This window comes from Heptranchias perlo, chromosome 9, assembly GCF_035084215.1.
Source record: "Heptranchias perlo isolate sHepPer1 chromosome 9, sHepPer1.hap1, whole genome shotgun sequence".
NCBI lineage: Eukaryota > Metazoa > Chordata > Chondrichthyes > Hexanchiformes > Hexanchidae > Heptranchias > Heptranchias perlo.
Window position 1 is genome coordinate 52348967 of NC_090333.1, and position 26337 is coordinate 52375303.

Here is a 26337-nt window from a genome sequence, read left to right on the forward strand (position 1 = left end):
TACAAATGTTAAAAACTGGTGGCTGGGATTAAAGATAATTCAGAGGTAAATTATAAATTGTGGAATCATTTTCGAGAAGGAAAGGAGAAAGTACAGGTAATGAAAGGATGCTGGGATTGAAGGAATATTTTACTGTAAGAGAGACATAGTGGGGGAGGGTGAATGGAGAGGTAGAAAACAGCAGAGAAAGAGAGGAGACAAGCAAAAATAAGTAAAGGGAGACTCAGAAGAGAAGTGTGAGGTACATTATTGTGTGAAATTAAAGAAAGTAGCAGAAAGGAGAAGCAGCAGAGGAGCAAAGATGAGACTGGATGAAATCAGAGGGGTGGGGAGAGGTGGAGGTAAGTGGGCCTTGAAGAAGATTGGGGGGGGGTCCAGCATCGGGGGGGGTGGGTCCAGCATTAGAGTGGGGGGGGGGTCCAGCATCGGAGTGGGGGGGGGTCCAGCATCGGGGGGGGGGTGGGTCCAGCATTAGAGTGGGGGGGTGGGTCCAGCATTGGAGTGGGGGGGGGGGGTCCAGCATCGGAGTGGGGGGGGGGTCCAGCATCGGAGTGGGGGGGGGGTCCAGCATCGGAGTGGGGGGGGGGTCCAGCATCGGAGTGGGGGGGGGGTCCAGCATCGGAGTGGGGGGGGGGGGGTCCAGCATCGGAGTGGGGGGGGGGGGGGTCCAGCATCGGAGTGGGGGGGGGGGGGGTCCAGCATCGGAGTGGGGGGGGGGGTCCAGCATCGGAGTGGGGGAAGGGGGTCCAGCATCGGAGTGGGGGAAGGGGCGATGATCGCGGGGGCCCTGTCGGCCAGGTGAATTTGTTGGGCCTTGATGAAGCATTCTTGCTCCTCCAGGCCCAGAAGCAGTGCAATAAAGGCACTCACCTCATGGATCTGGTCTTTCCTGCCTGCTTTCACCTGAAGCGAATCAGAAGCGATGGGAAACCCGATCAGGTAAGGTAAAATTTATTTTACATTTGTAATACACAAAAAGTTAAGTGCCTCAACTATCACAATGAGGTGCACTGCCCCTTTAAGCATCAGCCCGCTGGTTTTAAGTGTCAGCGAGGCTTCTGGCTGTCTGTTACGCACGCGAATCCTAACGCGCCTGGGTTAAACCCGGGAGTGTTGGAGCAGGGATGCAGTCCCACTCCAAAAACTAACTATTTTTACTGCCCACCCACCTCCAACCCACCCATTTTTGGGGGTTAAAATTACCCCCCCCCCGGTATCCCAGCAAAAACAGCCCCACTGGGGACCGGGTTGCAAAATACTTATCCGATTAAAAGATCATAAGCCAATATTTTGCAAGCACGCACTCAGAATCATATGTCACACCCACCCTGTGTCATTGTCACTTTGGAAATATAACCACCTCTGAGTCAGGCAAGGAATGTAGGGAAAATAAAGCCTGTGAGCTCCCATTATATAGCCTCTAAGGCACTGTGGGTTTCTCTCATCTTTGCATGCTTATTCACAAATCTGATTTAGACATCTGCTCAGCCTCGGCTCTTTAAACTTCCTGGGCCTGAAGGACTGGGAGAGATGGCTCCCTGACTGGTGACTTTCCACAAATCAGGAATCAGCTGTTAGCAGTTCTCTAGGCCAAAGAAGTTTATTTTTTTCCTTATGCTCCTCTGAAGCGCCTTGGGACATTTAACATAGAAAACTGTCCCAAGGCGCTTCACAGAGGCATAGTCAACCAGAAATGGATGCCGAGCCAAAGAAGGAGATATTAGGAGGGGATGACCAAAAGCTTGGTCAAAGAGATGGGTTTTAAAAGGGACTTAAAGGAGGAGAGCAGCTTAGGGACATAATCGATGATTTCTAAAGGTTTAGAATTACCTATTTCCTTTCGTAATCTATGCTTCTATTGATATGCTTTTTTACAGCTTTATTAACTTCTTGACCCACTTTTAAAGACTTGTGTATCTGAGCCCCTAAGTCTCTGCTTTTCTACTCATGTTAAAGTTTTGACATTTAGCATATATTTCCTCTATTGTTCCTCTTTTAAAATGTGTCAGCTCATATTTATCTACATTAAATTTCAGCTGACATCTATATACTCAGTTAAACTAATGTTTATGTAATTCTGAAGTCATTTACAATTTTCTTCACTGAGTACCCCATCCAGAACCCCCTTCCCAACACCTACCTGCATGCTGAGGGGGTCCCCATAGCCACCCGGTTTTTGCTTGGCTGGCAGCTGCTTCTCTCCAATTTCCCGCCCATTCTGAACAGGAATTGGACTGGTGATATGGTCATGAGGCTCGGTGGTTAACATTGCCACGGCCTCATGCTGTCGCCAAGTGGGTCGGAGACGAACTGACTCTTGTTGTTTTCCACCAGAAACCGGTTGGGAGTTAAAATCGACCAGAGTGACTAGACGGCCAACCCATAAAGTCAAAATGCGACTTTCTGTTTGGGAGACAGTTACTCAACAATATCAGCTACCACAATGCCCGCAATTCTCACTTTTCAATTTATAAATGAAAAACAAGAGTACAAATTATTTATTGAATGCGATATGTACAATAGAGATGAAACATCTAGATGCTTCAATGAAGAAATGGTGGGATTGATACTCTGAACAATGAGATCAAACAGGCCGGAGGGCCTTCTTCATCTGGACCTATCCTGCAATCTTCTGAAGTGTCACATATGAAAAATGGCTGCTTGCAGGATGGGTGACCAGCACCATGGAACTATGCTTCAGAAGTTAGAGGCTGTCAATCTCAGGGTTCTCAAGATATTCACAAGCCACCTGAGCGTCATGTTAGTCTATGATGACCCCACAACCCACCTCACAGACCTAGAAGTTTGCTACTCTCTAAAATATATATTCAGATACAGGAATGACCAAAAAATGATTTTCATAGACATTCTATAATAGGAAAAAAAAGAGAATACATCTCTTTTAGAAGCTACTGCTGACATCCAGCACTGCAAGAGTTAAAGTAACGAGTGATCTGAGGACTTGCCTATAAGCAATAGAACTAGCACTTCAGCTCTCTAACTCTCTACAGCATAGTAAGTGCGCAGCTGCTGAGTGCTGTGATACAGGCCCACTGCACCGGATTACAGAACGCTGGGAGGCACGAGTCACTGATGGCACAGTCCTGACAGATGGAGCCATGTGCTGAGATTGGATGCCGCTTGTAATCCACTTTAATTCCCCATTTTCCCCAACCCCTGTGAGCTCTGAAAGTAATTTTCTGTGTTCAGCCAACTAAACACGGTTAGCATTCCCAGCACAATTCATGCTGGCAGAATTTAAGGAGTTTTATGCGCTGTACTGCTTTAATAACATCATTTCAGGCCATTAGCCATTCTCAAACTGTATGCAATGCCAGTGCTTTTCCCAAAATGATATTCCAATAGTTTAATAAAAAGAACACTGACCTTTATATAGTGCCTTATCACGTTACACTTTCCAGCAGGAAGTCCTCAACAGTGATCAAAAGCGGGATACCTGCCTAATTTTATCCCCTCCCTAGCTCAAGGACACCGAGGCCAAGTATAGTGTCTCTACTACCAGTTGGCTGAGATCAGCTAACTCAGCACCAACAATGAATCAAATCTGGGAACTTCCTGGTCTGAATGGTTCAGTTCCACACCAGGTAGTACATCTAACAACTGAGCCATGAATATGTTGAAGACTGACCTAAATTAACCTTAGCTTCCTCAACAGCTTGGTGGGTAAATGCACTATCTGGTATGGTACTGAGCTATACAGACCAGGGAGGGCTCAGGTTCAATTCTTGATGTGTGCTAAGTTAGTCAATCTTAGTTGGGGCAGTAGTGGGGATGTTTAACTGGTCTCAGTATCCCTGGCCTTAGAAGGGGGAAAATAAAAATCAGGCAGGGTTCCTAATCCTGAATGCTGAACTCCTAAAGTGCATGTGTATGTGATCATCAGGTGAGGGCAGTACTATACTTAGTTGTGATGCTCTCAGTGATGTATAACCCTTCTTGGGTCACATATGAAAAATGGCTACTTGCAGGAAGGGTGGCCAGCACTACGGAATTATGGTTTAGAAGGAGGGAAATTAAGTACTGGGGAACTGAGATGTAAAATATTTGCAACAAAAAAAAACGAAGCATCGACATTGAAGTGGTGCTACAGCGGTTTGATCCGCTACTCTGCTGTGTTCCCAATCTCAACCACATGACCACGCAGAGGTGCAAAACAGAGGCCACATCAAAATGGGATAGTAAAGCTTCCCTGGAGTGCCTTGGTTGACTCACAGCAGCGTTGATGGAAGCCTGGAGGGAGCCACTGAACCTCTGTGCCTCAGTTGGCACGTGGCCCAGGGAAACCAAGGAACACTGGGCGGGACACAAGAGAACTTCACATGAGAAAAATAACTAGACCATTTGAATTCTTATCTCCAACACTGAGGGTGAAGATTGGCAACACTTGCACCCACAAACTTAATTAAATGGCTGGCAAACCAATTAGAATGGCCAACTGGCCTGTCTGCACAAATCAAATTTGAAAGCAAAAATTTCAATACCGTTGCCAACTATCCCTTCTGCTCCAATGCTGCTGCCAAGTCAATCTTTGCACCAAAAAAAATTGCATTTATATTGTGCCTTTAATATAGTAAAATGTCCCAAGGCACTTCACAGGAGCGTTATCAAACAAAATTTGACACCAAGCCACATAAGGAGATATTAGGACAGGTGGTCAAAGAGTTAGGTTTTAAGGAGCATCTTAAAGGAGGAGGGAGAAGTAGAGAGGCAGAGAGGCTTAGGGAGGGAATTCCAGAGCTTAGGAATGAAGATCCAATGATAATTCAACCCACCACACACTCGGGTCAAGAGTCAACCAATAGAAAATAGGTCAGCTCGGAGCTTTCTGAAAATGCTGAAGCTGAAAGAAGTTCTGACCAAAGGTCATCGACCTGAAACGTTAATTCTGTTTCTTTCTCCACAGATGCTGCCTGACTTCCTGAGTATTTCCAGCATTTTCTGTTTTTATTTCAGATTTCCAGCATCCGCAGTATTTTGCTTTTCAAAGGTCCCAGCTGTCCGCTTTTGGATTTTCAAAAAGAAATTTATAATTGTTAATATGTTTGCAATACCCATCAGATTTCCTACAGGATTTGGTAGAATTTTCCAACAGCTTTATTGAATCTGCTGTCTTAAATTTTTTTTACAGCAAAATGACTTTTTACAGCAAAATGATATAATGACACAACTTGTGTGTGATGACATCACAACGCTGATAAATTGACTTTAGGGGAAAAACAAGCAGTTAAAGGGGCACCATCTGTACAATAAAGCGTTCATTTTAAATTGAGAAACCTAGGTGAAAGGTCATGGCCCATAGTGCAGGTCACAACTGAAACTGAAAAGGTTAAGAGAAGATTTCCTCTGGTCGCTAGGCATTAATGACATCGGAAAGATTCCCCGTGCTCACGATTTCTAGTAAAATCATAAAAATATTCACGAAGAATATTTTTATGATTTCACCATTGTTAATCTTCCCTCTGTGATGAGGTAAATCAGTTTTGTGATGTAACATTTGGGTTTTAAAAGGAGGAAAAGATGAATGAGGGAGATAATTTGTTTCCAAACATGCTTAGCAATGATATAAATGACACAACTTGTGTGTGATGACATCACAACGCTGATAATGTTGTTCAGTTTTTCTAACTGGACAAACAAAAAACACATCTGCCAATGCTCTTCCATGATGGTATTCCAACCTTCTAAACCAAAGCCCCCATTTATGGCACTGTCTTTATACAGCATTTTAAAAAGATATTTATTACATTGAGTCCAGAAACCCTGGCCAGACTCATTGCAGAAACTACATTCTCCTGCCACAGAATTTGGTTGGGTTTGCTGCAGCAATTAGCCTCGAGTTGCTGCCGGATTCTAGGAGCCCCAAGTATAATGTAGTGCAGAGCAATTATATTAGGTTTAGAAAATATTAGTGAAATTCTTCCCTGTGGAACTTAAAATATACCAAAAAAAATTCCATTATTTCCATTTCTTCAGAAGCATATCCTACGTGCGTGCCTATATTATGAAAAAGTGAGTAAATGTCATTTTCGAGTTGGCTGATTGATGGTCTCTGTTACATTTTGGGGTTTCTTTTACCTTTTTTTAAACTCCAGATATTTCAGACCTCCATGTTCACAGATGAGTCCTAACTCCCTATGTGCTAGAGAGAGTTTTAATTTGCACCAATATCTTGGTTAGTTTCAGAGCATGCCCTGGAGAACAGAGGACCTCTTTTTAGATTACTCCCTGTGTTGTCTGCGAGCAATGTCATGAGAAAACAGCAAATTAAATATTAAACTCTGTAATGATGTGGTGTTTCACAGGAAAAGAAAACTTGCTAGCTTCTTCGTGTCAAGAGGACGTTAGAGCAACCACCTGGTGTCAGAGTTAATGCCTGCTCCAGCTCATCAACAATTTCATTTTAAGCAGGGATGTTTGGGTGAATATAAGCACATGTTGAGTGCGACACCAGTTGGTTACTGTACCAGCTGCCAACTTTCTCTTGAAGTGAAGAAACTAACAAGTTTGCATTTCCGATTTAATCCCCATTTGAAAACTGATAAGGACAACTCTGCTCTTGATTAAATATGCAGCACTTTCATGTGCCCTTCAGCCAGGTTCTTAAATGCTTGAACAATTTTTTAAGTCCTAAATCTCTGGTCAAGTGAGATAAAGTGCACAGTAATTTATTGAAATCTGACAGTAGCTTTTCAAATGTTAATGCTGGATTTAGAATGTCCTACTGGCTGCAGAATTCTGAGGATGTGTCAGGTTTTCCCAAACTTGTCCTGACCCTCTTTGCTTCAGTTTTTCTCACTCAATTCACTCCACCCCGGGATTAAGAAAAAAATTGCGATTTTTGCAGTTTCAAGTAGCTGCTTAAGAAGTCAGCATAATGATAGGTGCAGTGCGATTGGCCGATTTTCAGGGTGTAAATTAATAATGGGGGCAATTTTTGTCTTTGGATGTAAATCAGTTTTAACTTGGTTTTCACTGCTTTAAGATCTGCCTGAATCTCAAGAGCTAATCATAGAATCATACAGCACAGATGGAGGCCATTCAGCCCATCGTGTCTGTGCCGGCTCTTTGAAGAGCTATCCAATTAGTCCCACTTCCCTGCTATTCCTCCATAGCCCTGTAAATTTTTCCCCTTCAAGTATTTATCAAATTCCCTTTTGAAACTTACTATTGAATCTTCTTGTACCAGCCTTTCAGACAATGCATTCCAGATCATAATAACTCTCTGTGTAAACACATTTCTCCTATCTACCCCCTGGCTTTTTTTGCCAATTATCTTCAATCTCTGTCCTTTGGTTACCAACTCGAATAATATCCCTCAATTTTCTGGTCTAACCTTGTTTGCGTAATTACTCACAATTCCAGAGCAAACTCAGGTGAGTCTAGGTATGACACCACTGGCAGGAGGGGAAAATTGTGTAAATCAAATTTAAAGGGATGTAAATTGGCTTAGGCCCATTTTCAAGCCCCGAAATAGGCGATGCGTTCAGACCATGCACCAGCAGCCATATTTCCGACAAGCTGTGGATGCCAATTTTGCATCCACAGGCAGCTCGCTGGTTTAAGGATCACCAATTTGGGCTGGCTACCTTGCCGGCAGCAGCCCTCAGGTAAATCCTGGGAGCGGTATAGTGCAGGCGCAGTAGTGCTGTGGGGAAAGGAGGAACACTCCTGACTCCCCTCCCCGGCTCCACGTGAAGATTTGATGTGGGTGATGATTCTGTATGCTAATGATACTATACCCTGATTCATTGTTCCCTGGTGACACTGTATTCTGATGATACGGTACCCTGATACTGTATTCTGTTGAAGCTATACCCTGATGACACTGTACCTTAACGATAATGTACCCAGATGGCACTGTACCCAGATGATGCCATAACCTGATGACAATGAACCCCCTTATGACGCTGTAACGTGTTGCTGTACTCTGATGACATTGTATCCTGATGATCCTGTACCCTGGTGACGCTGTACTTTTACATACTGTACACTGCATCTTTAACTGAATGGTATGAGGATCTTCAACGCAGTTCCGATCTCTCCCAATAGGACAGCACCTGCCCCCTCGCCCGAGTCAAGTCTGTTTCATTTACCCTTGGGCAGCTGCCTAAACAATTCATGCTGTGTTGGAACTGATTCTATATTCAGGGAAACGCTGACATGAAAAGGACAATATGCAATGTCATTCCTTATTTCTCATAAAGATTAACATTTAACAGGTAATGGGGGAAATCACTGATATAACTGTGGCATTGTTTTCTCTCTATCTTGCTCACATTCCTCAGTGTTTTCTCGCCGTCTTTCTGTGTGATGTACTTATTTCCTGCTTGGTTTCACTGTGGTCTCTACATCAATCTTTCTGTGTTGCATCTCTTTCTTTCTTTGATACATTTTTTTTTAATCTCAGTGGTCTTTCTTTCTCTCACACTCTCTCTGTCTATGTTCTGTCTCTCTCTCTCTCTGTTTGTTCAGTCTCTTTTCATATGTCGGAGTGGTCTCACTCACTAGGGATGATTTTCATGTGGAGCGTAAATTGGGTGGGCAGTGGAGAGGACGTGCCTGCCCGAAGGAATCAGCGGGAGACCTGACCATTTTGGTTTGGGGTCCTCGTTATAATGCGGTCGGTGAACTGCCAGCGTGAAATGAGCTGCCCAATAGGCAGCTCACCGAACTGGAGGTGGAAAATTGGGTTGGACGGCCAAATTTGAAGTGCCTGCAGCACTTTAAAGGAGAGGGGTAGAAACATAGAGTGTGACAGGAGGCACCACTTTAGAGCAGCAGCCAATATTTTTGCAGAACCTACAGCAGCAAGGACATTAAATGTGGAAGCCTTTAAGGCTCAAACCCTACAAGCGACTACAATAAAAATGTGTGCCACACCTAACTGCAGCTGAGGATCCCTTTAATGGACGCTGAAAATGGCTGTCTCCCGACTCATACTGCCCATGTTTTGTGGGCAGAATTGAATCAGGAACTCGTGGTAGCAACATGGGCAGCGATGGAAATGGCATTGGGACCTTAACTATGTCATTTGACCAATTAGTGTTTGTTCATGAGGTTCCTGCCTGTTTTTGGTGGGAGCTCTGGCCACCTGGATTGATATCCGCCCTAAAATTGGCACAGGCGGGAATTTGATGCATTTATTGTGCTCATTATTTTGGTCTCACTACTGTCCTCTTTTTAAGCGCAAACTCTGTCTCTGGTATCTATCTGTGTCTTTCTGTTGTCAGTTTGTTACCTCTTTTGTCTCTAAGTGGTCTCTCTCTCTCTGTCTCATATCTTTCTATTTGGTCTCTATCAGTTTGGGTGGTCTGTCTCGCGTATCTCTCACTCTTTCTGTGTATTACTCTCATTCTCTTTCTCATTTTTTTCTGTCCGACTTCTAACAGACTTGTTAACTGTCATTACTAGGAATAACACATTTGTTGAAAATGAGATACATTCACTGGGAGTGATATCATTTATTGAGAGTGTCAGAAACTTACCGGTAACAACATACACTCGATGAGAGTTGTACATACTCATTAGGAGTGACATATATTCTTGGTTAAAATATTACCTTTAATATGTGTCACTCTGAAAAAAGAAACATAAAATCATTTATGATCACTGAACATTTCCCCAAAATTGACAGTTCTGAGTGACATCACACTGCACAACAGTGCTTGTCATCTCTCAAACACAAAACCTAACAGCACAGCACAGAAAACAATTTCTCACAACACAAGTGCTGTCAGATATCTAATTGTCCACCATTTCCCCAGAACCACAGTAGTTTACAGTACAGAAGGAGGCCATTTAATGACAACAGCTTGCAATAACATTGTGCCTATAATGTAGTAAAACGTTCCAAGGTGCTTGAGCCCAGATGTCTATGTCAGCTCTTTGCTAAAACAATCCAAAAGTAGTCCCACTGCTCTGCTCTCTCCACATAGACCTGTATCTTCCTCTGCTTCAAATGTTTATCCACTTTTCCCTTAAAAGGCAGAATGTTCTCTGCCTCAACAACTCCCTCTGGCAAAGCATTCCAATGCTCCACCGACTCTTGTATTCTAGGTCCTTATTTATAAAACCAAAATACTATTGGCTTTTTTTACGGCTTTGTTTACCTGAACTCTCACTTTTAAGGAATAGGGACCTAAAAATTGGATCATGCACAAATCGGGGCAGGATTCCGGAGCAATGCACACTTAGTGTAGTACTGGTAAGCTGCGGGTTCAATAGGTGGCTTCAGAAGCAGCTTGCTGGTCGCAAGGGAAGCAGCAAGTGGGCCTCACGAGAAGCCGGATGGGTGGGGAAGGCAATTGGGAGGGGCACGAGTGCTGGCCAACAGCCGCTGCGATTTTAATGTGGAGTCAGTTGGGGCAATCCTGCACCTCCTGGCTCCACAATAAGGCAAGTAAAAAACTTAAAACTCATCTTTCGGGTGGCAGCCTCTGGCGGTGCCTTTAAAGATTGTGGATTTAGTTGCTGAGCACTTGAAGAAACTGTCTGCAAAATGTACGGAGGTGCTTGCTGTGGTCATTCACAGCTCAATTTTGTAAAGTGGCCTGAAACAGGCGTTAGGCCCCCAATTTGCATATGCGATGGACTTAAAGCCAGTTTCAGGCCCGCACCCTGGATGCCTATGGAGAAGCCCTAACCAATATGGCGGGCAGCGTGGAATGAGGTACTACACTTTCAGCCCTTTTCCAATCTTAGTAACACCCATTAACCCAATCCTTTGTTTCCCATCACCAACTTTCTATCCATGCTGCTACATTTCCTATTATAGCCATACGCCTGAAGTTTTCTAACAAGCCTCCGGAGAGACACCTTATCAAAGACCTTCTGAAAATCCACACATATCACATCTACTGAATTCAGTGATTTCTTCAAATTCCAAACGGTGATCGTACTGGATTTACACCAATGAATCAAGGGATCTCCAATGCAAATCCTGTATGCGAGAGGGACACAGGTTGAGTCACCACCATTCCACTGCACCCCCAAATTTTCCCTCCATTTATACTCTGCTGTTGTAGTCACATGATCAGTCACTATCATCAGAAACTGGAGTACAGCACACTGGCACCAAGATTGTAGGTTAAAAGACGTTTTGAGCAGCCAATAATTTCCTACAAGTACAGTGACCCTGACAGAATAGAGATGAATTTGAGGTAAACCCAATGCTTAATGGATTTGTCTCACATTTATCTCCCTGCTATTTCAGCAGAAGCAATAGCCCATTGGGATAACAACTTTGCTAAAGTAATAGAAGAATTTCAGATAAAAGCGTTAAGCAGTTGTACGCTAGTTTCACACAAAATCACTCATTAAATAAAAACAGAAAATGCTGGAAATACTCATTAAATATGTGATGGAGTTTGTTCAAATCTCTGGCTTGAAATTCTACAGAAAGTGAATGATTTAGTGTCATTGACTTACCTGACAACAAGCAGCTCCTGGTCTCCTTTGTCACTGATGTTGAAAGGGTCTCCTGCGAAGGTACAAAAAGATTACAGGTACAACACTAGAAAAGGCACTGAATTGGATTTCAATTACTAGTTATGCCACATGTCCAAATGCAACATGTTGAACTATCACAAATGAAATAATAACAGGAATTCTTCATTTAGGGAGAAAGGAGATTACACGTATGCCAGCCTCGGCTCAGTGGTAGCACTCTCGCCTCTGAGTCAGTGGGTCATTGTTCATGCCCTACTCCAGAGACTTGAGCACAGAATCTAGGCTGACATGTCAGTGCAGTACTGAGGGAATCCTGCATTGTTGGAGGTGCCGTCTTATGGATGAGACATTAAACGTCTGCCCTCTCAGGTGGGCAGAAAAGATCCCATGGCACTTTTTGAAGAAAAGCAGGGAAGTTCTCCCAGTGCCCTGACCAACAGCTATCATTCCACCAACACCACCAAAATAGATTATCTGGTTGTTTTTCGCATTGCTGTTTATGGGACCTGCCACATTTGTCTACATTACAACAGTGACTACACTATTATAAAAGTATTTAATTGGCTGTAAAGTGCCTTGGGACACTCCAGTATCATGAAAGGCTCTATATAAATATAATCTTTTTCTTTATTGTGAAACTGACTGATTAGCTAACTGCACAGAACAGGGATAGGAGTTGGACTCTATTGCTCATAACGCAGTGGCTGGACCATGCAACTCGTTCAGCCATTGGAGGAGCCCTCACTAATTTTCTTTCAGAAATGGGCAAGAAAATTATGTAACACTGTACTGCACAGTAATGTGATGGAACAACACTAGCGCAAGAGAAGTTAGAATCAACTTACGACCAGTCAGTTTATGAGTGATCCTCTCTGCCAGTTGACTACCCTGTGCCAGCTGATCTCGGAAGCTCTGTCCCATATAGTAATCAATATCATTTGCTCTGAGCAGCTCCTCAAATGACTTGGTGGTGTCTCCCAGGTGTTGTTTCAGAATGTGGCAGATGCCCCTGCCCTCACGCATCTTCTGACGGAGGTGCGAGAGCTCCCGTGCCTGGGCCTGGATTAAGCAGTCATATTTTCTGGAATGCAGAACAGGATCAATTTAATGATGAGGGAAAAAAAGGAAATGAAGGACGAGAAGGAAAGTAAGGTAAAGATATTGTGATGGAATGTCTAGTGGCTGTGGGTTCAAACCTATTCCAAGACTTGAGCACATAAATTTAGGCTGACACTTCAGTGCAGTGCTGAAGTGTGTTGCATTGTTGAAGGTGCCATCTTCTGAATGAAACTTTAAACTAAGACTCTGTTCAGATGGACTTTAAAGAAGGGCAGGGATTTCTTCCAGTATCCTGGATAACATTCCTCCCTCAACCAATATCACCAGAAACAGATTAACAGGTCTTTAAGCGCAATACTGTTTATGGGATCTCCTTGCGTGCAAAATGGCTACTAACATTGTCTTGAAATTGAAATTGAAACGCTTTGAGATATTTCTGAGAGTAATGATAAAGTGAACAAGTCTATTTTTTTTCTTCTGGTGCAATGTGCAAGTGAATTGAGAGTCTCAAGATCACATGCCAGCCTCAACTGATATTCACAGGCAATTTGTTTTGGCCAGGCTTCCATTACATTGTTGGAAGGAGACAAGGCATTTTCTTAATAGATGGGGTGGAGTATAAAATCAGGAAGGGTCCCAGCTTGGGTAATGTTTCAGCACCCCCTACTATCTGACCTGGAGGCAACTCTGGCCTCTACCTGGTGAGATCATTCTCTCTCAGAGTTTAGAACAATGCCAGGAGGGCCAAGTAAAGAAAATGAGAACTCAATACATATACTTGCTGCATTGAGTGATCTGAGCCTTACAGACCTGTAAGGTCTACAATTTTCCATCCATACATTTTTAATTTTAATGGTTGGAAAATCGTGGAGTGCACACACTCGAATTCCCAATGTGTGCGGCCGAAGCTCTGTGCTGGAAGCACAAATTTGTAAAATTACCCCATGGTGTATATTGGGTTAGCCAAACTGTATCATGCAGCTCTGGATTGCTACAGCCAGTCTCAATATTCCCTGGTTAGGAAAGTGACAATGAGCTGGGTCTCACACTCAACTATCATTATCTGATAACCATTGCTGAAAGTGTGCATGTGCACAGACCAAGTAAGGAGAGGATCAGACTCGACAGTGATGGCCCCCAACTGTCAAACAGTCCAGCCAATACTCTGCATTCAAGCTCATAAATAAAGAGTGGCCACTTGGCTAAGGTGCTGGACAAATGCTAGTGTCCAAGGAACTACATTCAGCTGGAGTTACTGCCTTCAGAAGAAGAGGAGGAAAATTGGAAAGGAAGAGAAAAAAAATTAACAGTTATATAAAAAGGATGATCTGGCATATTTACCCTGACCAGGATGCATTTTTAGATGAAGGACCTGCCATTTTGGCACTCTTTAGTTGTGATTCTAGTGTAGTAACCCTGTGAATGAGCTTCTTTATCTCCGTGTTGGACTGTGTAACCGTTTGGCAGTGGTCACCTCCATCAGACTGCCAGACGTCATCATCATCCAGCTCGTCAAGCTGCAACGCTTCAAATACGTCACCTTGGGCAACGTTATTTGGTCTCTCCAGGCTGGAGGCGTAATCGCTGGTCGTGGAGAAGGAGCGGATACGAGACTGCAGGCTGCGGATGATCTTGTCCGATTCTGTCAGTTGTGCTTTGAGATCATTGACGTGCTGTTGCAGCAAGGCAATGTCATTAGATTTCCCAGCATTTTCAAATGTGAGCCCCTTCCTGAGGCAGGACTTGATTGACAATGGGAGAGAAAAAACAGCATGGGAGGCTGAGGAGCCTAGATTCTCTAGGGATGAGTGCTGCTGGGTCATATTCTCCTTGTAGCATGGGTACAGGTGTTCTTGTAAATCAACTACGCCGTATTCTGCATTAGGAAATAAAACATTGAATGAAATTAATTTCTTCCACTGCACATTGAGCATTCCTCTTTGCTACTAAATAAAAATACTCTTTTTTTTCCTACAATTTTCTCCCCTCTGGACTGCTGAGCGTTAATCCTTCAGGTCCTGGCCATCCTCCAGTATCTTTGTCCAAGAACCCATTTGATATGTGTGGGCTTGGACAGCAAAGGCTGGCAAGCTACTGAAACATAGGAGGCATCACACCAGAGCACAATCCTGTCCTCACTCAATTCGTCAGCCATCAAACAGGGGGTTCAAGGCTTATTCAGGCTCCATCACTTGAGACTCAGTTTCCTGCCTCCATAGTTATGAGGTCAATCACTGGCTTTGCCAACCACTTTTTTTTACCCAAACAAACAGCCTTTGCAAAGACTTTATTTTATGTATTAAAAATACAGCAGCTTTTGTATAATGTTGGCAGTAGCCTCGAAAAATAGCTGCTTTATTTTTAATGTATTATACAAAAAAGTGTGGCAAAGGTTTTTTGGGTCCAGTGTCAGATCTTGGCTGCCATTGTTGAGATCTCTTGTGTTTGCTTTTATACTGCACTTAATGGGGTGACTCAGTAAAAAAAAGTTTTACCATCAACCACCTTCATCGAATCCAGCGAGTTTACACTGTGGTTGATGCCAGCAGCACGAGATCTGCGTGTCAGGAGCCTAAGCACCCGATAAGGGCAGTATAAAAGCTGCCTGTAAAACTGTAGTCAAGGGTGGCTATGAAACAGTGAGACCAGACATTTATTGCTTTAATACTATTATACAATCATTTTGAAATAAAAAAACAAATTAAATGGCAACTGTACAATAAGGTAGTTTATTTTTTTAAATTTTCTCCCCTCCCCTCCTGAATGTACTGTGTCAGGTCTCCGATCAGACATTAATCAGGTGAAGCGCCTTGGGTCGCTTTTACTACGTTAAAGGCGCTATATAAACACAAGTTGTTGTTGTCAAATGATGCGTTATCAGCAACTTTCGAACTTTTAGGGGGTAATTTTACCACCCGCTATCAGGTGCGTTCTCGGCGGGGGGGCCCCGAAAATCGGGGAATCCCGGAGCGGGACCGGATCCCGTCTCGATCCCGCCCACTTCCGGGTTCCCCACGGACGCGCCGGCGTGCGCGCGCAGCCCCCGCTAGTGGGAATCCCGCAGGCAATTAAAGCCAGCGGGATGCCACTTGACAACATTTATTTAGGTATTTCAGGTCATTAACTGACCTGATTAAGGGATTATGTGGGATTTTAGAACAAAGTGGGACTGTTTCCCACACTGGGGGAAACACTCCCAGGTCAAATGGACGTGTTGCAGCTGTCAGCCTGTGGCAGCTGCAAAGGTCCATTTGACAGGTTGTGGGGGGGGGCGGGGGAGACCCTCACCCATTGCAGGAGGCCACTCTGTCACTTGGGACAAAGTTTGGCCTCCACCACCCTCCTCCTGACAGTCAAAGTCACCAACTTGCACACTTACCCCGGGGTCCAGAAACATGTACCTACCTTGCGGAACCCCTCAGATGTACATCTTGCGGATGGGGGCCGCCGTAGCCGCAGTCATGACCTCCTCGGAGGGCGAACAGCCTCACCAGCCTCGCCGTCCACCTCTGACACGTGGAGCTCCACAACAGAGTGCTGTGACACATCCACCTGCACAGCAGGAGGGAGGGCAACCGCAGAGAGAGATGCGTCGCAGAGGGCACTACCCTCGCCACAGGGTCCACAGACCGAGGCTCAGCTTCCTGGACCTCTCTGAGCAGCAGTGCACACGGAGGCTCAGAGTCACTCGACATGTAGTCGTGGACATCTGCAGCCTCTTTCATGCCGAGCTGCTCCTGGCTGGCCCGAGCAGCATCTTCTTACCTGTCGCTGTCAAAGTCACCACTGCCCTCAACAACTTCTCCTCCGCATCCTTTCAGGGTGCAACCGGGGACATCGCCGATGTCTCTCAGTCGTCTGCGCAGAAGAGCCCTGCAAATATACCTACACCCACTCTGCAGTGACACAATGGGTGGCATCAGTTGTGGGTTCTCATAGTGATCCTCAGGAGCGGGCATTGTTGCACAAACCAGACAGGATTCGCGAAGACGTGGCAGTAGTGGTGCCAATATATGTAATGTGAGTTGTTCAGAAATTCAATATAAGTAACACCCATGACAAACCCTCAAACACCCTTGTGCATCCCCTTCATGCTCACGACACGTTTGCCTTACGCTGCCTACTGCACATATGTGATGCATGCCCTGTGGCTGCAGCACAGGTAGTGGCAGGTTGAGTGAGGCTGGCCGCGAAAGAGATGCACGGGAGGGTGAGTATGAGATAGAGCCATGAGATTGTATGAGGATTGGGTTGAGTGGTAGTGGCGGGATGAGTACTGGCGAGGTGAGTAGGTGCAGGTAAGATGAGGATGAGGTTTGAGTGGGTATGAGGGGTGATGTGACAGAGTGGTGTTGGCAGTGCCGAAGGAGATGTGGGGTGGGGGCAGTGATGTGGCAGACGGAGTGTAGGGGAAAGACTACGTGTACTCACTTTGGCTGACCTACTGAGGTCATTGGAGCGCCTCCTGCACTGTATGCAGGTGGGCGATATGTTGGTGGTGCTGGTGACCTCCTCTGCCACCTCGAGCCAGGCCTTCCTGGTGGCAGAGGCAGGCCGCTTCCTCCCGCCCGCCGGGAGGAAGATCTCTGTCCTCCCCATCCTCCTCACCCCATGTATTGATACCTGGAGTGAGGCATCATTAAACTGGGAGCAGCCTTCCCCCTAGGCTGCTCCATGCTGTAATTTTTTCTATTTGTTGCAGCATCAATCAGTGGAGGACTGCCCCTTTAAATAGAGCGCCTCCAGCTGACAGATCATACTGCGCATGCGCAGCCCGCCCGACACGCAGATCAGCAGTGGGGAACCCGGAGGAGCAGGTAAGTGGCTCCAATTAGTGAACTGTCTGCTACGATCGCGCGGGAAACCGACTAATTTCACCGGGCGCGTTACCCACGCGCCCGATAGCCCCCCCCGCCGAGAACCCGCAGCCCTGCTAACATCGGGCCCTTAGTCTTTTGTGGGGTCAGCTCTATTTACATAATGTGGTTGAGCTCCTAGCCCATACTGAGCTTGGCAAGGGTGAGTGGGGATGGGAAATCACACGTAACCAACCCTTAATGCATTTTCCCTTAACAGACTGCTCACAAGTGGTGATGAATAAATTTAAAGAGATGCAGACACTTAAAAGTAAATGGCTACTCTCTATGGAACCGGAAAAGATACAGAATTTTAAAATCTCCCAATTGGCAATAGCACAACAGGTTATACGACTTGTTCAGTGGGAGGAAGGAAGATTACACTTTAACATTTAACAAACCTGAAACTTTAGTGAAATTGTTCTCAGGTTTACTCTTTAAGAACGAGTGAAGAAAATCTGTAAGGATTCTATGTAAAATGACTGAACAGCCTTAATTCATTTTCTCCTGGGCATGAGTCTACAACACAAAACTGCCCATTGTTTGGTGCTAAATTGGCAATCTCACATTGAGGCCACAGGATGGCTGATGTAGGAAATGGAAAAATGTCATATTAATTCAAAAGGCAGTTCTCCCCTGAGGTTGGGTTTTAGACACATTGTTGAGTTTTACTCTGCATCAAAGCTAAACTGGGAGTATTGACCAGAGTTCACAAAATGGAAAGCGTACCATTCCCCAGCACTAACATTCCTCACCTTGATGAAGCACAAAATTCATAAAACAAATTGTTTAAGTTTAGTAAACAGCCCATTAATTCACAGAGTTAGATTCACTTACGTTGTTGCAAAATACTTAGGAAAGGTTTCTGCAAAGCCTCGCCTTTCTATGACAACAGCATAGTATTGTATTCAGCGCAGAGAAAGTCTGTTTATGCTTCTCAGGAATCACTTTTTTATTTCGACAATGTTTACAAAATTAATGTTCGAAAAACAAAACTTAACACTTCCTTTTGAAATGTCATGATTGAACTTTCCCCTGTTATCTATCTTCTGATGGGGGAGGGGTGGGGGGTCATGTCACAAAGCACTGCATGTGGTGGGGATGATGTCGTGGAATGACCTGAGGTCATTTAGATATTACAACATTTAACTAGCAGGAAATATCAGATTATATTGCAAAATTGCACGAGCAAATATGTAGACATAACTTTTACTTTTGAAGACTGGGTGGGGGTAAAGTAGATTTAGCACACTGTCTTTTCCTCTCTTGGACCCGAGTACTAGGTTTAAATCCAGTCCAAACTAATGGGACGAAAGTCTCCTATACTTGCTGGCTGAATGGATTTGGGCAGATTCAACCTATGGGATGTGAGCCCACAGCACAAAGCTGCTCCTAATTTGGCATTAAATAGCATAAAATTTGTAAACTCACTCTGGGAGACTACCAGGTTATTGGTGTGAGAAATTAAATAACCAGTGCAGCTATCTTCTGAGGTTGGGGATTAAGGCACTTAAAGACAATTGGGTGGGGGGGCATAAATTCAGCAAGCTACTGGAGATCATTGTAAGACATATCAACCCATCAGTAGCCTTTTCCCAGGCTGAAGGGGTTAGGGGATTCAGAACTGGCAGGCAAAAATCGAAGGGAAAGGGAAACCTAGGTGAATGAATCTGCAGACAAAATAATGGAGCAGCCCAGCACCCAAATGCCCTGTTTGACAGCTGCTGAAGTCAAGGTGGGTGCTGCATGAAGTGCTGGTGAGGACGGCTGCCCCCTATCACTTCAAAGCACTATTACCAAAAGTCACGCCTACTGGGAGGTGCAGCCAAGTGTCAGGCTGTACCTGATGCTTGATCAGGATATGAGCTCTCAGTAATAGTCTGCAACTGGTTGTCCAATGCCTGACCTTGATACTGGCACAAGGTGCCTGAAATGCGAAACTGTTCAATTCTCCAGTACTATCATCCCTTGTCTTGATGACTATTCTTTTAAAAATAAGATATTGCTGCTCCTGACACTGGACGAAAATGACATGCAACTGTGTGTACATTGGAAACTTATTACACTAGTGCAACATCACACAATCAAAATGCCAAATAATATGAAAAGTCATCAAGCTGAAACGTTAACTGTTTCTTTCTCCATAGATGCTGCCTGACCTGCTGAGTGTTTTCCAGCATTTTCTGTTTTTATTTATTATATTGAGACTGACATGCCTGGAAACCCTGGCCAGATTCGCTGCAGAACCTAGATTCAGGTGTATATTTCAGATTTCTAGCATCCGCAGTATTATGCTTTTGCCAAATAATGTATTCCCTAACAACAGTATATTTATGACATCACACTGGACCAGGTATATTGTTAGCCGACCAGAACATGAGAATTGGACTTATAATCACCAACTTTTAATTATATTACTGATTAATGAAAGCAGTATGGTGGGTGGTTCTCAGTGCTGTGTCCCATCCACTGTCCCTTGTGCCTCATCTACTCACTGCTGCTACAACTGACACTTTGGGCTCGATATTAGGAGGAGGCGGGTTGGCAGCAGGGGGTCGACTGGGCGCGTGGGTAACGCGCCCAGTGAAATCGGTGGGATTAGCACACGTTCGTAAGTAAATTGAAGCCACTTACCTTTGCTTCCAGGTTTCGCGCTGGAAAGCTGTGCAGTGGGCGGACTGCGCACCCGCATCATAGGCTGTCAGCTGGAGGAGCCCTATTTAAAGGGGCAGTCCTCCACTGACTGATGCTACAGAAAACAGGCAAAATTACAGCATGGAGCAGCCCAAGGGGAAAGCTGCTCCCAGGTTTAATGATGCCTCACTCCAGGTCTTACTGGATGGAGTGAGGAGGAGGAGGGAGATCTTCCACCCGGCGGACGGGAGGAAGCGGCCTGCCTCTGCCACCACGAAGGCCTGGCTCGAGGTGGCAGAGGAAGTCACCAGCACCACCAACATATCACACACCTGCATACAGTGCAGAAGGCGCTTCAATGACCTAACCAGGTCAGCCAAAGTGAGTACTCTTACTCATTCCCCTACACTCCGTCTGCCACATCACCGCCCCCACCCCACATCTCCTTCCGCACTGCCAACACTACTCTGTCACATCACTCCTCACATCCACTGAACCCTCATCCTCATCTTACCTGCACTTACTCACCTCGCCAGTACTCATCCCACCGCTACCACTCAACCCAATCCTCATACAATCTCATGGCTCTGTCTCATACTCACCCTCTCGTGCATCTCTTTCACGGTCAGCCTCACCCAACCTGCCACTACCTGTGCTGCAGCCACAGGGCATGCATCACAAATGTGTAGTAGGAAGCGTAAGGCAAATGTGTCGTGATCATGAAGGGGATGCACAAGGGTGTTTGCGGGTTTGTCATGGTTTTTACTTATATTTGATTTCTGATCAACTCACATTACATATTATATTGTCACCACTACTGCCGCATCTTGGTCAATCTTGACTGGCTTGTGCAATAAGGCCCTTTCATGAGGTTCTCCATGCACACCCTTGATGCCACCCATTGGGTCACCCTACAGTGGGTGTATGTGTAGTTGCATGACTACTTTGTGCCGGTGCCTGTTGTGCAGCACTGTGTTGTGTAGCTCCACGTGGCGGAGGTGGACGGTGTGCCTGGCGAGGCTGGTGATGTTGCTTGTCCTCCAATGGAGTGATGAATGCAGAAATGAACCCCCATCTTGACGGTGTGAGTGTGAGGGGGTCCGTAAAGTAGGTAAATGTGTTTGGACAGCAGAGTTTAGGGTATGATGTAATAATTTTGAGTGTGGAGACAATGGTGTGGCAGGCAAAACTTTGTCTGAGGTGACAGAGTGCCCTGCTGCAATGAACAAGGTATTCTCCCCAACTGTCAAGGAATCCTCTGCATCTCCCAATGGCTGCTGACTGAAACACGTCTGCAACAACAGGGAGTGTTTCCCACAGCACGGGAAACACGCTGAGGAGAGTCCAAAATCACATCCCTGCTAAAATCTCTTCCCAATGAGGTCTGTCAACGACCTCAAGTACCTCCCTAACTATCTAAATTGTCATCCCGCCGGCTTTAATTGCCGGTGGGTGTCCCGCATGCGGGGACTGCGCGCGTACCGTTTCGCGTCATTGGGGAACTGGGAAATGGGCGGGTTGGAGCCAGGCTCGAGACCCGCTCCGGGATGCCCCAATTTTAGGAACCCCATGCCACGAACACACCCGCTCGGCCATCCTAAAATTGACTCCTTTATGTGGCGGGAAGGGAAGGAGCGGCCAGCAGCGGTCCTGGTGGGGCCAGGGGAAGGTGAATTCCGCTTGGAGTGTTAAGGCGGTGGTAGGCCAAAATTTTCCATCATTCTCTGCCATGATCCTGCCCGATTTTGAGCCAGATCACGGAGGAGAATCCCAACCATGGATTCTGGATTGAAGGACTTGTTGGGTCAAATGGCCTCTTCTCATCCTGGAATTTCTTATCATAGAACGTCACAGCACAGAAACAGATCATTTGGTCAATTAAATGGTTGTTTTTCTCCATGTGAGCCACCTAGTCTAATCCAGCTCTCCTGCTTGATCCCCGTACCCTTTAATATTCTTTTTCAAGCAATTATCTAACTCCCTTTTAAAGTACTGTACAGTCAGCTTCAACAACTATTTGAGGCAGGATAGTCTATATTTTAACCACCCTCCAAGTTTTTTTCTAAATATAAGTTTGTGCTGTTTCAATACCATATCCATATCTGGTGGAAACAATCTATCACTATTTAGTGATAGCCCTTCATAGCCTTGAAGATCTCTATCACTCCTCAATCTTATTAGCTCTAGCGTAAAAAGTATTAACTTTTCAAGTATCTCTTCATAACTATAACCTCTCATTCTTAGTAACTACCTAGTAAATCTAGGCTGTACCTTTTCTAATTTTTTTATGTCCTTCCTGTAATGGTGTATCCAAAACTGTACGTAATACTCCAAACTGTTGTCTAAAAAGGTCTTATACAAGTTCTATATTACCTCCTTGCTTTTGTATTCTGTGCATCAAGACAAAACCATGATTTCATTTGCTTTTTATGGCTTATTCATGTGCTGCCACCTTTAATGAACAGTATATCTGCACGCCGAGTCATCTACTACATTTAAAAGTTCACCATGCAAGTTTTATTTTTTCTACTATTCTTACTTCCAATATGTATTATTTCACATTTCTCTATATTAAACTGCCCATTCTGTTGGCGATCTATGTCCTCTTGCATTAATTCACAGTACTCGCCACAATTTCCCATGTTCTCCCATTTCATCAGCAAATTTCAATACTGTTCCCTCAACTCATTGGGGTAGATTTTCATTTTATCGCCAGGGAATTATGCTTTGCTTGTGCGGGGCACAGAAAGGATTATCAGACGGGGAGGATCAGACACCCCTTACTGAACCCGCTAGATTTACCTTCCATTCATTTCAATGGCAGGAAAATTGGGCATGCTCTGTTACTGGTGTGCGATCCTCCTGCGCTCCGCCCAGGTAATGCTTAATGCCCAGGTAGTAAAGGTGCAAGTATGCATAAGGATAGAGTATAGAAAGTAGTGTTTCCGATTGTAGGGATCAAGGTCCAATAACATGAATCAGTGTTTCACCATTGAGTGAAAAGACACTACTAAAAACTCTGAAATTGTAACAACGCACCTCATCATTCATTGTTGTCTAATTATAAATGTCTTCAATTAATCAACATTTTAACTAAAAATAATGCAATAAGGATAGGTTGTCCCAGGTCTGTGACCGGTATTGAGGCAACTGTTGCCTTGGTAACATTAGTCTGCCCTATTCCCTGGCCTGACAGGCTGTGGATGTTAGTTGTTGGTGGCTGAATTTAATGCTGATCCTTTTCCCTCTCACTGTCCAGTGTGGTGAACGACATCATCACTCCCCCCCACCTACACCGACAATAGGAACTAAAACATCTACAAGTGTCACTGTATATCTACAAACAGCAGTTTTCCTTGTAATGTAATAAGGGGCTGGATATCACATAATGTACTCCATAGGCAAGGTGAAAACCCTCAAGAATATAGTTAACAAATTTCTTGATCTACCCCAGCAATCTATCCCTTTCTGGAGCAGTGCAGCCAGGAAGTTTGTCAGCAAGACCAAGAATCAGGAGCTGGTCACATGACCCCAGATCCTACCAAGTGACTTCTGCAGTATGCCATTAACTGTAATGCTACACTATGGTACAGGTAAATAACACTGGGGAAAGACTATATTATTGACAGCATAACAATAAAGTTAATAGAGTTTTATCAACACTAATGAGCTGCCCAAGTAACACATCCAAACTGCATTCTTTTGGTGAGAAATGGGAACAAAGAAGGTAATGGGAACCCGTTGATCTCTGCCACCAGAAACGATATCAGCAGTTGTGTAGGCAAATCAGGAAAAAGCATGTAGAGACACAAAGGGTGTACTGGGAAAACAGGATGCAAAAGTACAGAAGATTGGTCAAAACAGCTAGTAGCCATCGAAGACATAGTTAAGAAAGTACAATAAAAGAGCAAAAATCTGCAAATGCTAGAAACCCTGAAACAAAAATAAACAATGCACAATGTGGAAATGCACAGAAGGTCCATCAGCATCTTAAAAGAGAAAGGACAGGTTAACTTTTCAAGTGTAAGACCCATTGTTGGAACTACGGGTTTCATGAGTCGTCATCAGCTCTCCATTTATAACTAAAAATGTGGAGCCAGTTTCTCACTCCTCTAGGTATAGGAATCCGCTGGAGTAGGGACATAAATAGGGTGGATGGCCTACTAGGTTTGTGGGTCTCCATTTATGCACCGTCCCCCGCCCCGGAACCCCTTATGGCAATGTAAACCTGTCATAAAAAAACCATTACATTTGTCCGATAGATCCTGCCTCACTGAGATGCTCCAGTCTTTACCTGGGCTACTGGCCTCTTCTCTTTCAGCTTCATTTTCACTTCGTCCACAAGTCTCATAACCAAGGTCCTGCAGGTCCACTTGCACCTGTTTACTGTCCTGTTCCACCGATGATTCAGCTGGGGATTGGACAAATACCACAGTAAGAGGGCAGTACTGTAAGCCGTAGTCACAGCGTAGAAGTCAGAATGCATCAATACCCTGCAAAAATTAAACACCGCTGTAGGTTTCCGCACTGGTGCGGTAGAGGGGAACTCTAACGTCCTGTACCGTGGAATGGTGGGATGTGGGTTGCGCATTAATCTCCAGACAGTGAGTCCCTGATCTCTGTTTTTTTGTATCAGACACACATAGAAACCCATCACCATGTTTAAGAGTCTTCAAACCAAGCTGCTGAGAAAACCACATAAGTGTTTCTGTTTTCATGACATGGAGGTCACTCTTTTTCTCTCCCACTTATCTAAACCCAGGGAACTTCGGAACAAGTTGGCAAGAGTTAATTCTTAGGTGACCTCCAAGTGTGCATAGGGGTACTACTGGAGTTCAACCAACTAAATCAAGTACAGAGCACTGGTAAGCTTCCTGTTATAATACACTGCTGTGGAGAGGTGCCATGTGGAGACCAGGAACTTCTCCACAGGCAGGGAAAAATACATAAAGTCTCTTGCCACAATATACTCTTTCCCTTCTCCTAGCCTTACAGCAGTATCAACAAAAGCCAGGGAGCAGATCTCAGCCCATCTACTAAGCCAGGGGTGTGTGCAGAGATACTCCAGAAGGGAACAGAAGAAATTAAGATAAATTTTAAACCACAAAAATGTTTTTTTTCCATTCTAATTTATTGTACATGTTAGACTATCTCCCATGACATCGCACAAGGGTAGTCATGATGTATTTGAATTTCTCAGGTCAAGCAGCATTAAAGGGTGGGGGATAATGGAACCAATATGAGAGAGGGGGAAGGGGATGGCAGATAGGAGGGGAAGGGGGGCAAGGTGAGTCGAAGATATGGAGAGATGAGGAAAGAGAAGGGAGGGTGTGTAGGGAGGAGAGTAGAGTACAACAGAAGGAGAAGCAGGATGGAGGAGAAAGGAAAGGAGGGATGGGGAATGGGGAGGAGGAAAGGAACGAGTGAAGGAGGGGGAAAGGAGGGAAGAAAACGGAAACCGACCATTTAAGATAATTTTTGCCTTCCCACTAATGCTGTGGTAAGGTGCTACAGCAAAATTCTTCTTCATTCTCTGTTTAGGCAGAACTTACCAAATACGCTGCAAATGGTGCGAGTGCCCGCCCAGAATATTTAAATGAGACTGACTCTGGTATTTTGGACAGTGTCAGGGACATTATCAGTAGGTGAACCGATTTCCACTGTGCCCCACATCAAACCCCCCCCCCCCACCACCACCACCCCCCCCGACCATTGCCTTTCGAGGTATTGCAGGGCCATTATATTAAGTTTGAAAACCTTTCTTTAGGCCTAAATGTAAATACACAACTCCTTCAAAAAGGACAGTGGCTGACAATCAGAGCAACACACTGCATAAGACTTTGTTATGGGCCTTCCTGCTAAATGACAGACTAAGCATGATACATACTGATAAGGTCTCTGTATTGTTGCAACTGGTTGTCCTGGGCCTTGACAGTGGCTTCGGTCACTACAAGCTTCTCCTGTAACTCCTTGTTCTGTTGTCTGTACTCATCTAGTTCAGACTGAAGCTGATTGGATTGCTGTCTGAGGCTAGCATCCTCAGGATGTCCTGGGCTGACACCTTGCAAATTGACACCAACCTGAACAACATAACACAACAAAAGAGAATAGTTAGAGGGCAATCACTGAGCAGCAGCGAATTAAGAGACTTTATTGTGATCCTTTCTACGGTAAGGTTTCTCATAAGAGTAGGTACAAGCACATTACAGGGACACAGTGATACCATTTATTTGTTTTTTCCCCTCCGATTTTCTTCCGCCCTCTCCTGAAGCTGCTGACATTTGCTGGGGTAAGGCTCTATGGGCACCGGTCATGATCC

General features: G+C 44.8%; 1 protein-coding gene across 12 annotated transcripts in view; it reads right to left on the reverse strand.

The window, feature by feature from the left end:
• pde4dip (phosphodiesterase 4D interacting protein) overlaps nt 1-26337 on the reverse strand; it is a 432228-nt gene that overhangs the window by 71837 nt on the left and 334054 nt on the right. For all 12 annotated transcript variants that reach the window (XM_067990444.1, XM_067990435.1, XM_067990443.1 and 9 more), the window contains 5 exons: nt 25906-26098; nt 24313-24429; nt 13870-14404; nt 12315-12550; nt 11449-11500 (listed from right to left, as the gene is read on the reverse strand). In XM_067990444.1, coding sequence (XP_067846545.1) covers nt 11449-11500; nt 12315-12550; nt 13870-14404; nt 24313-24429; nt 25906-26098 — 1133 coding nt within the window. The remainder of the gene's footprint in view (nt 1-11448; nt 11501-12314; nt 12551-13869; nt 14405-24312; nt 24430-25905; nt 26099-26337) is intronic.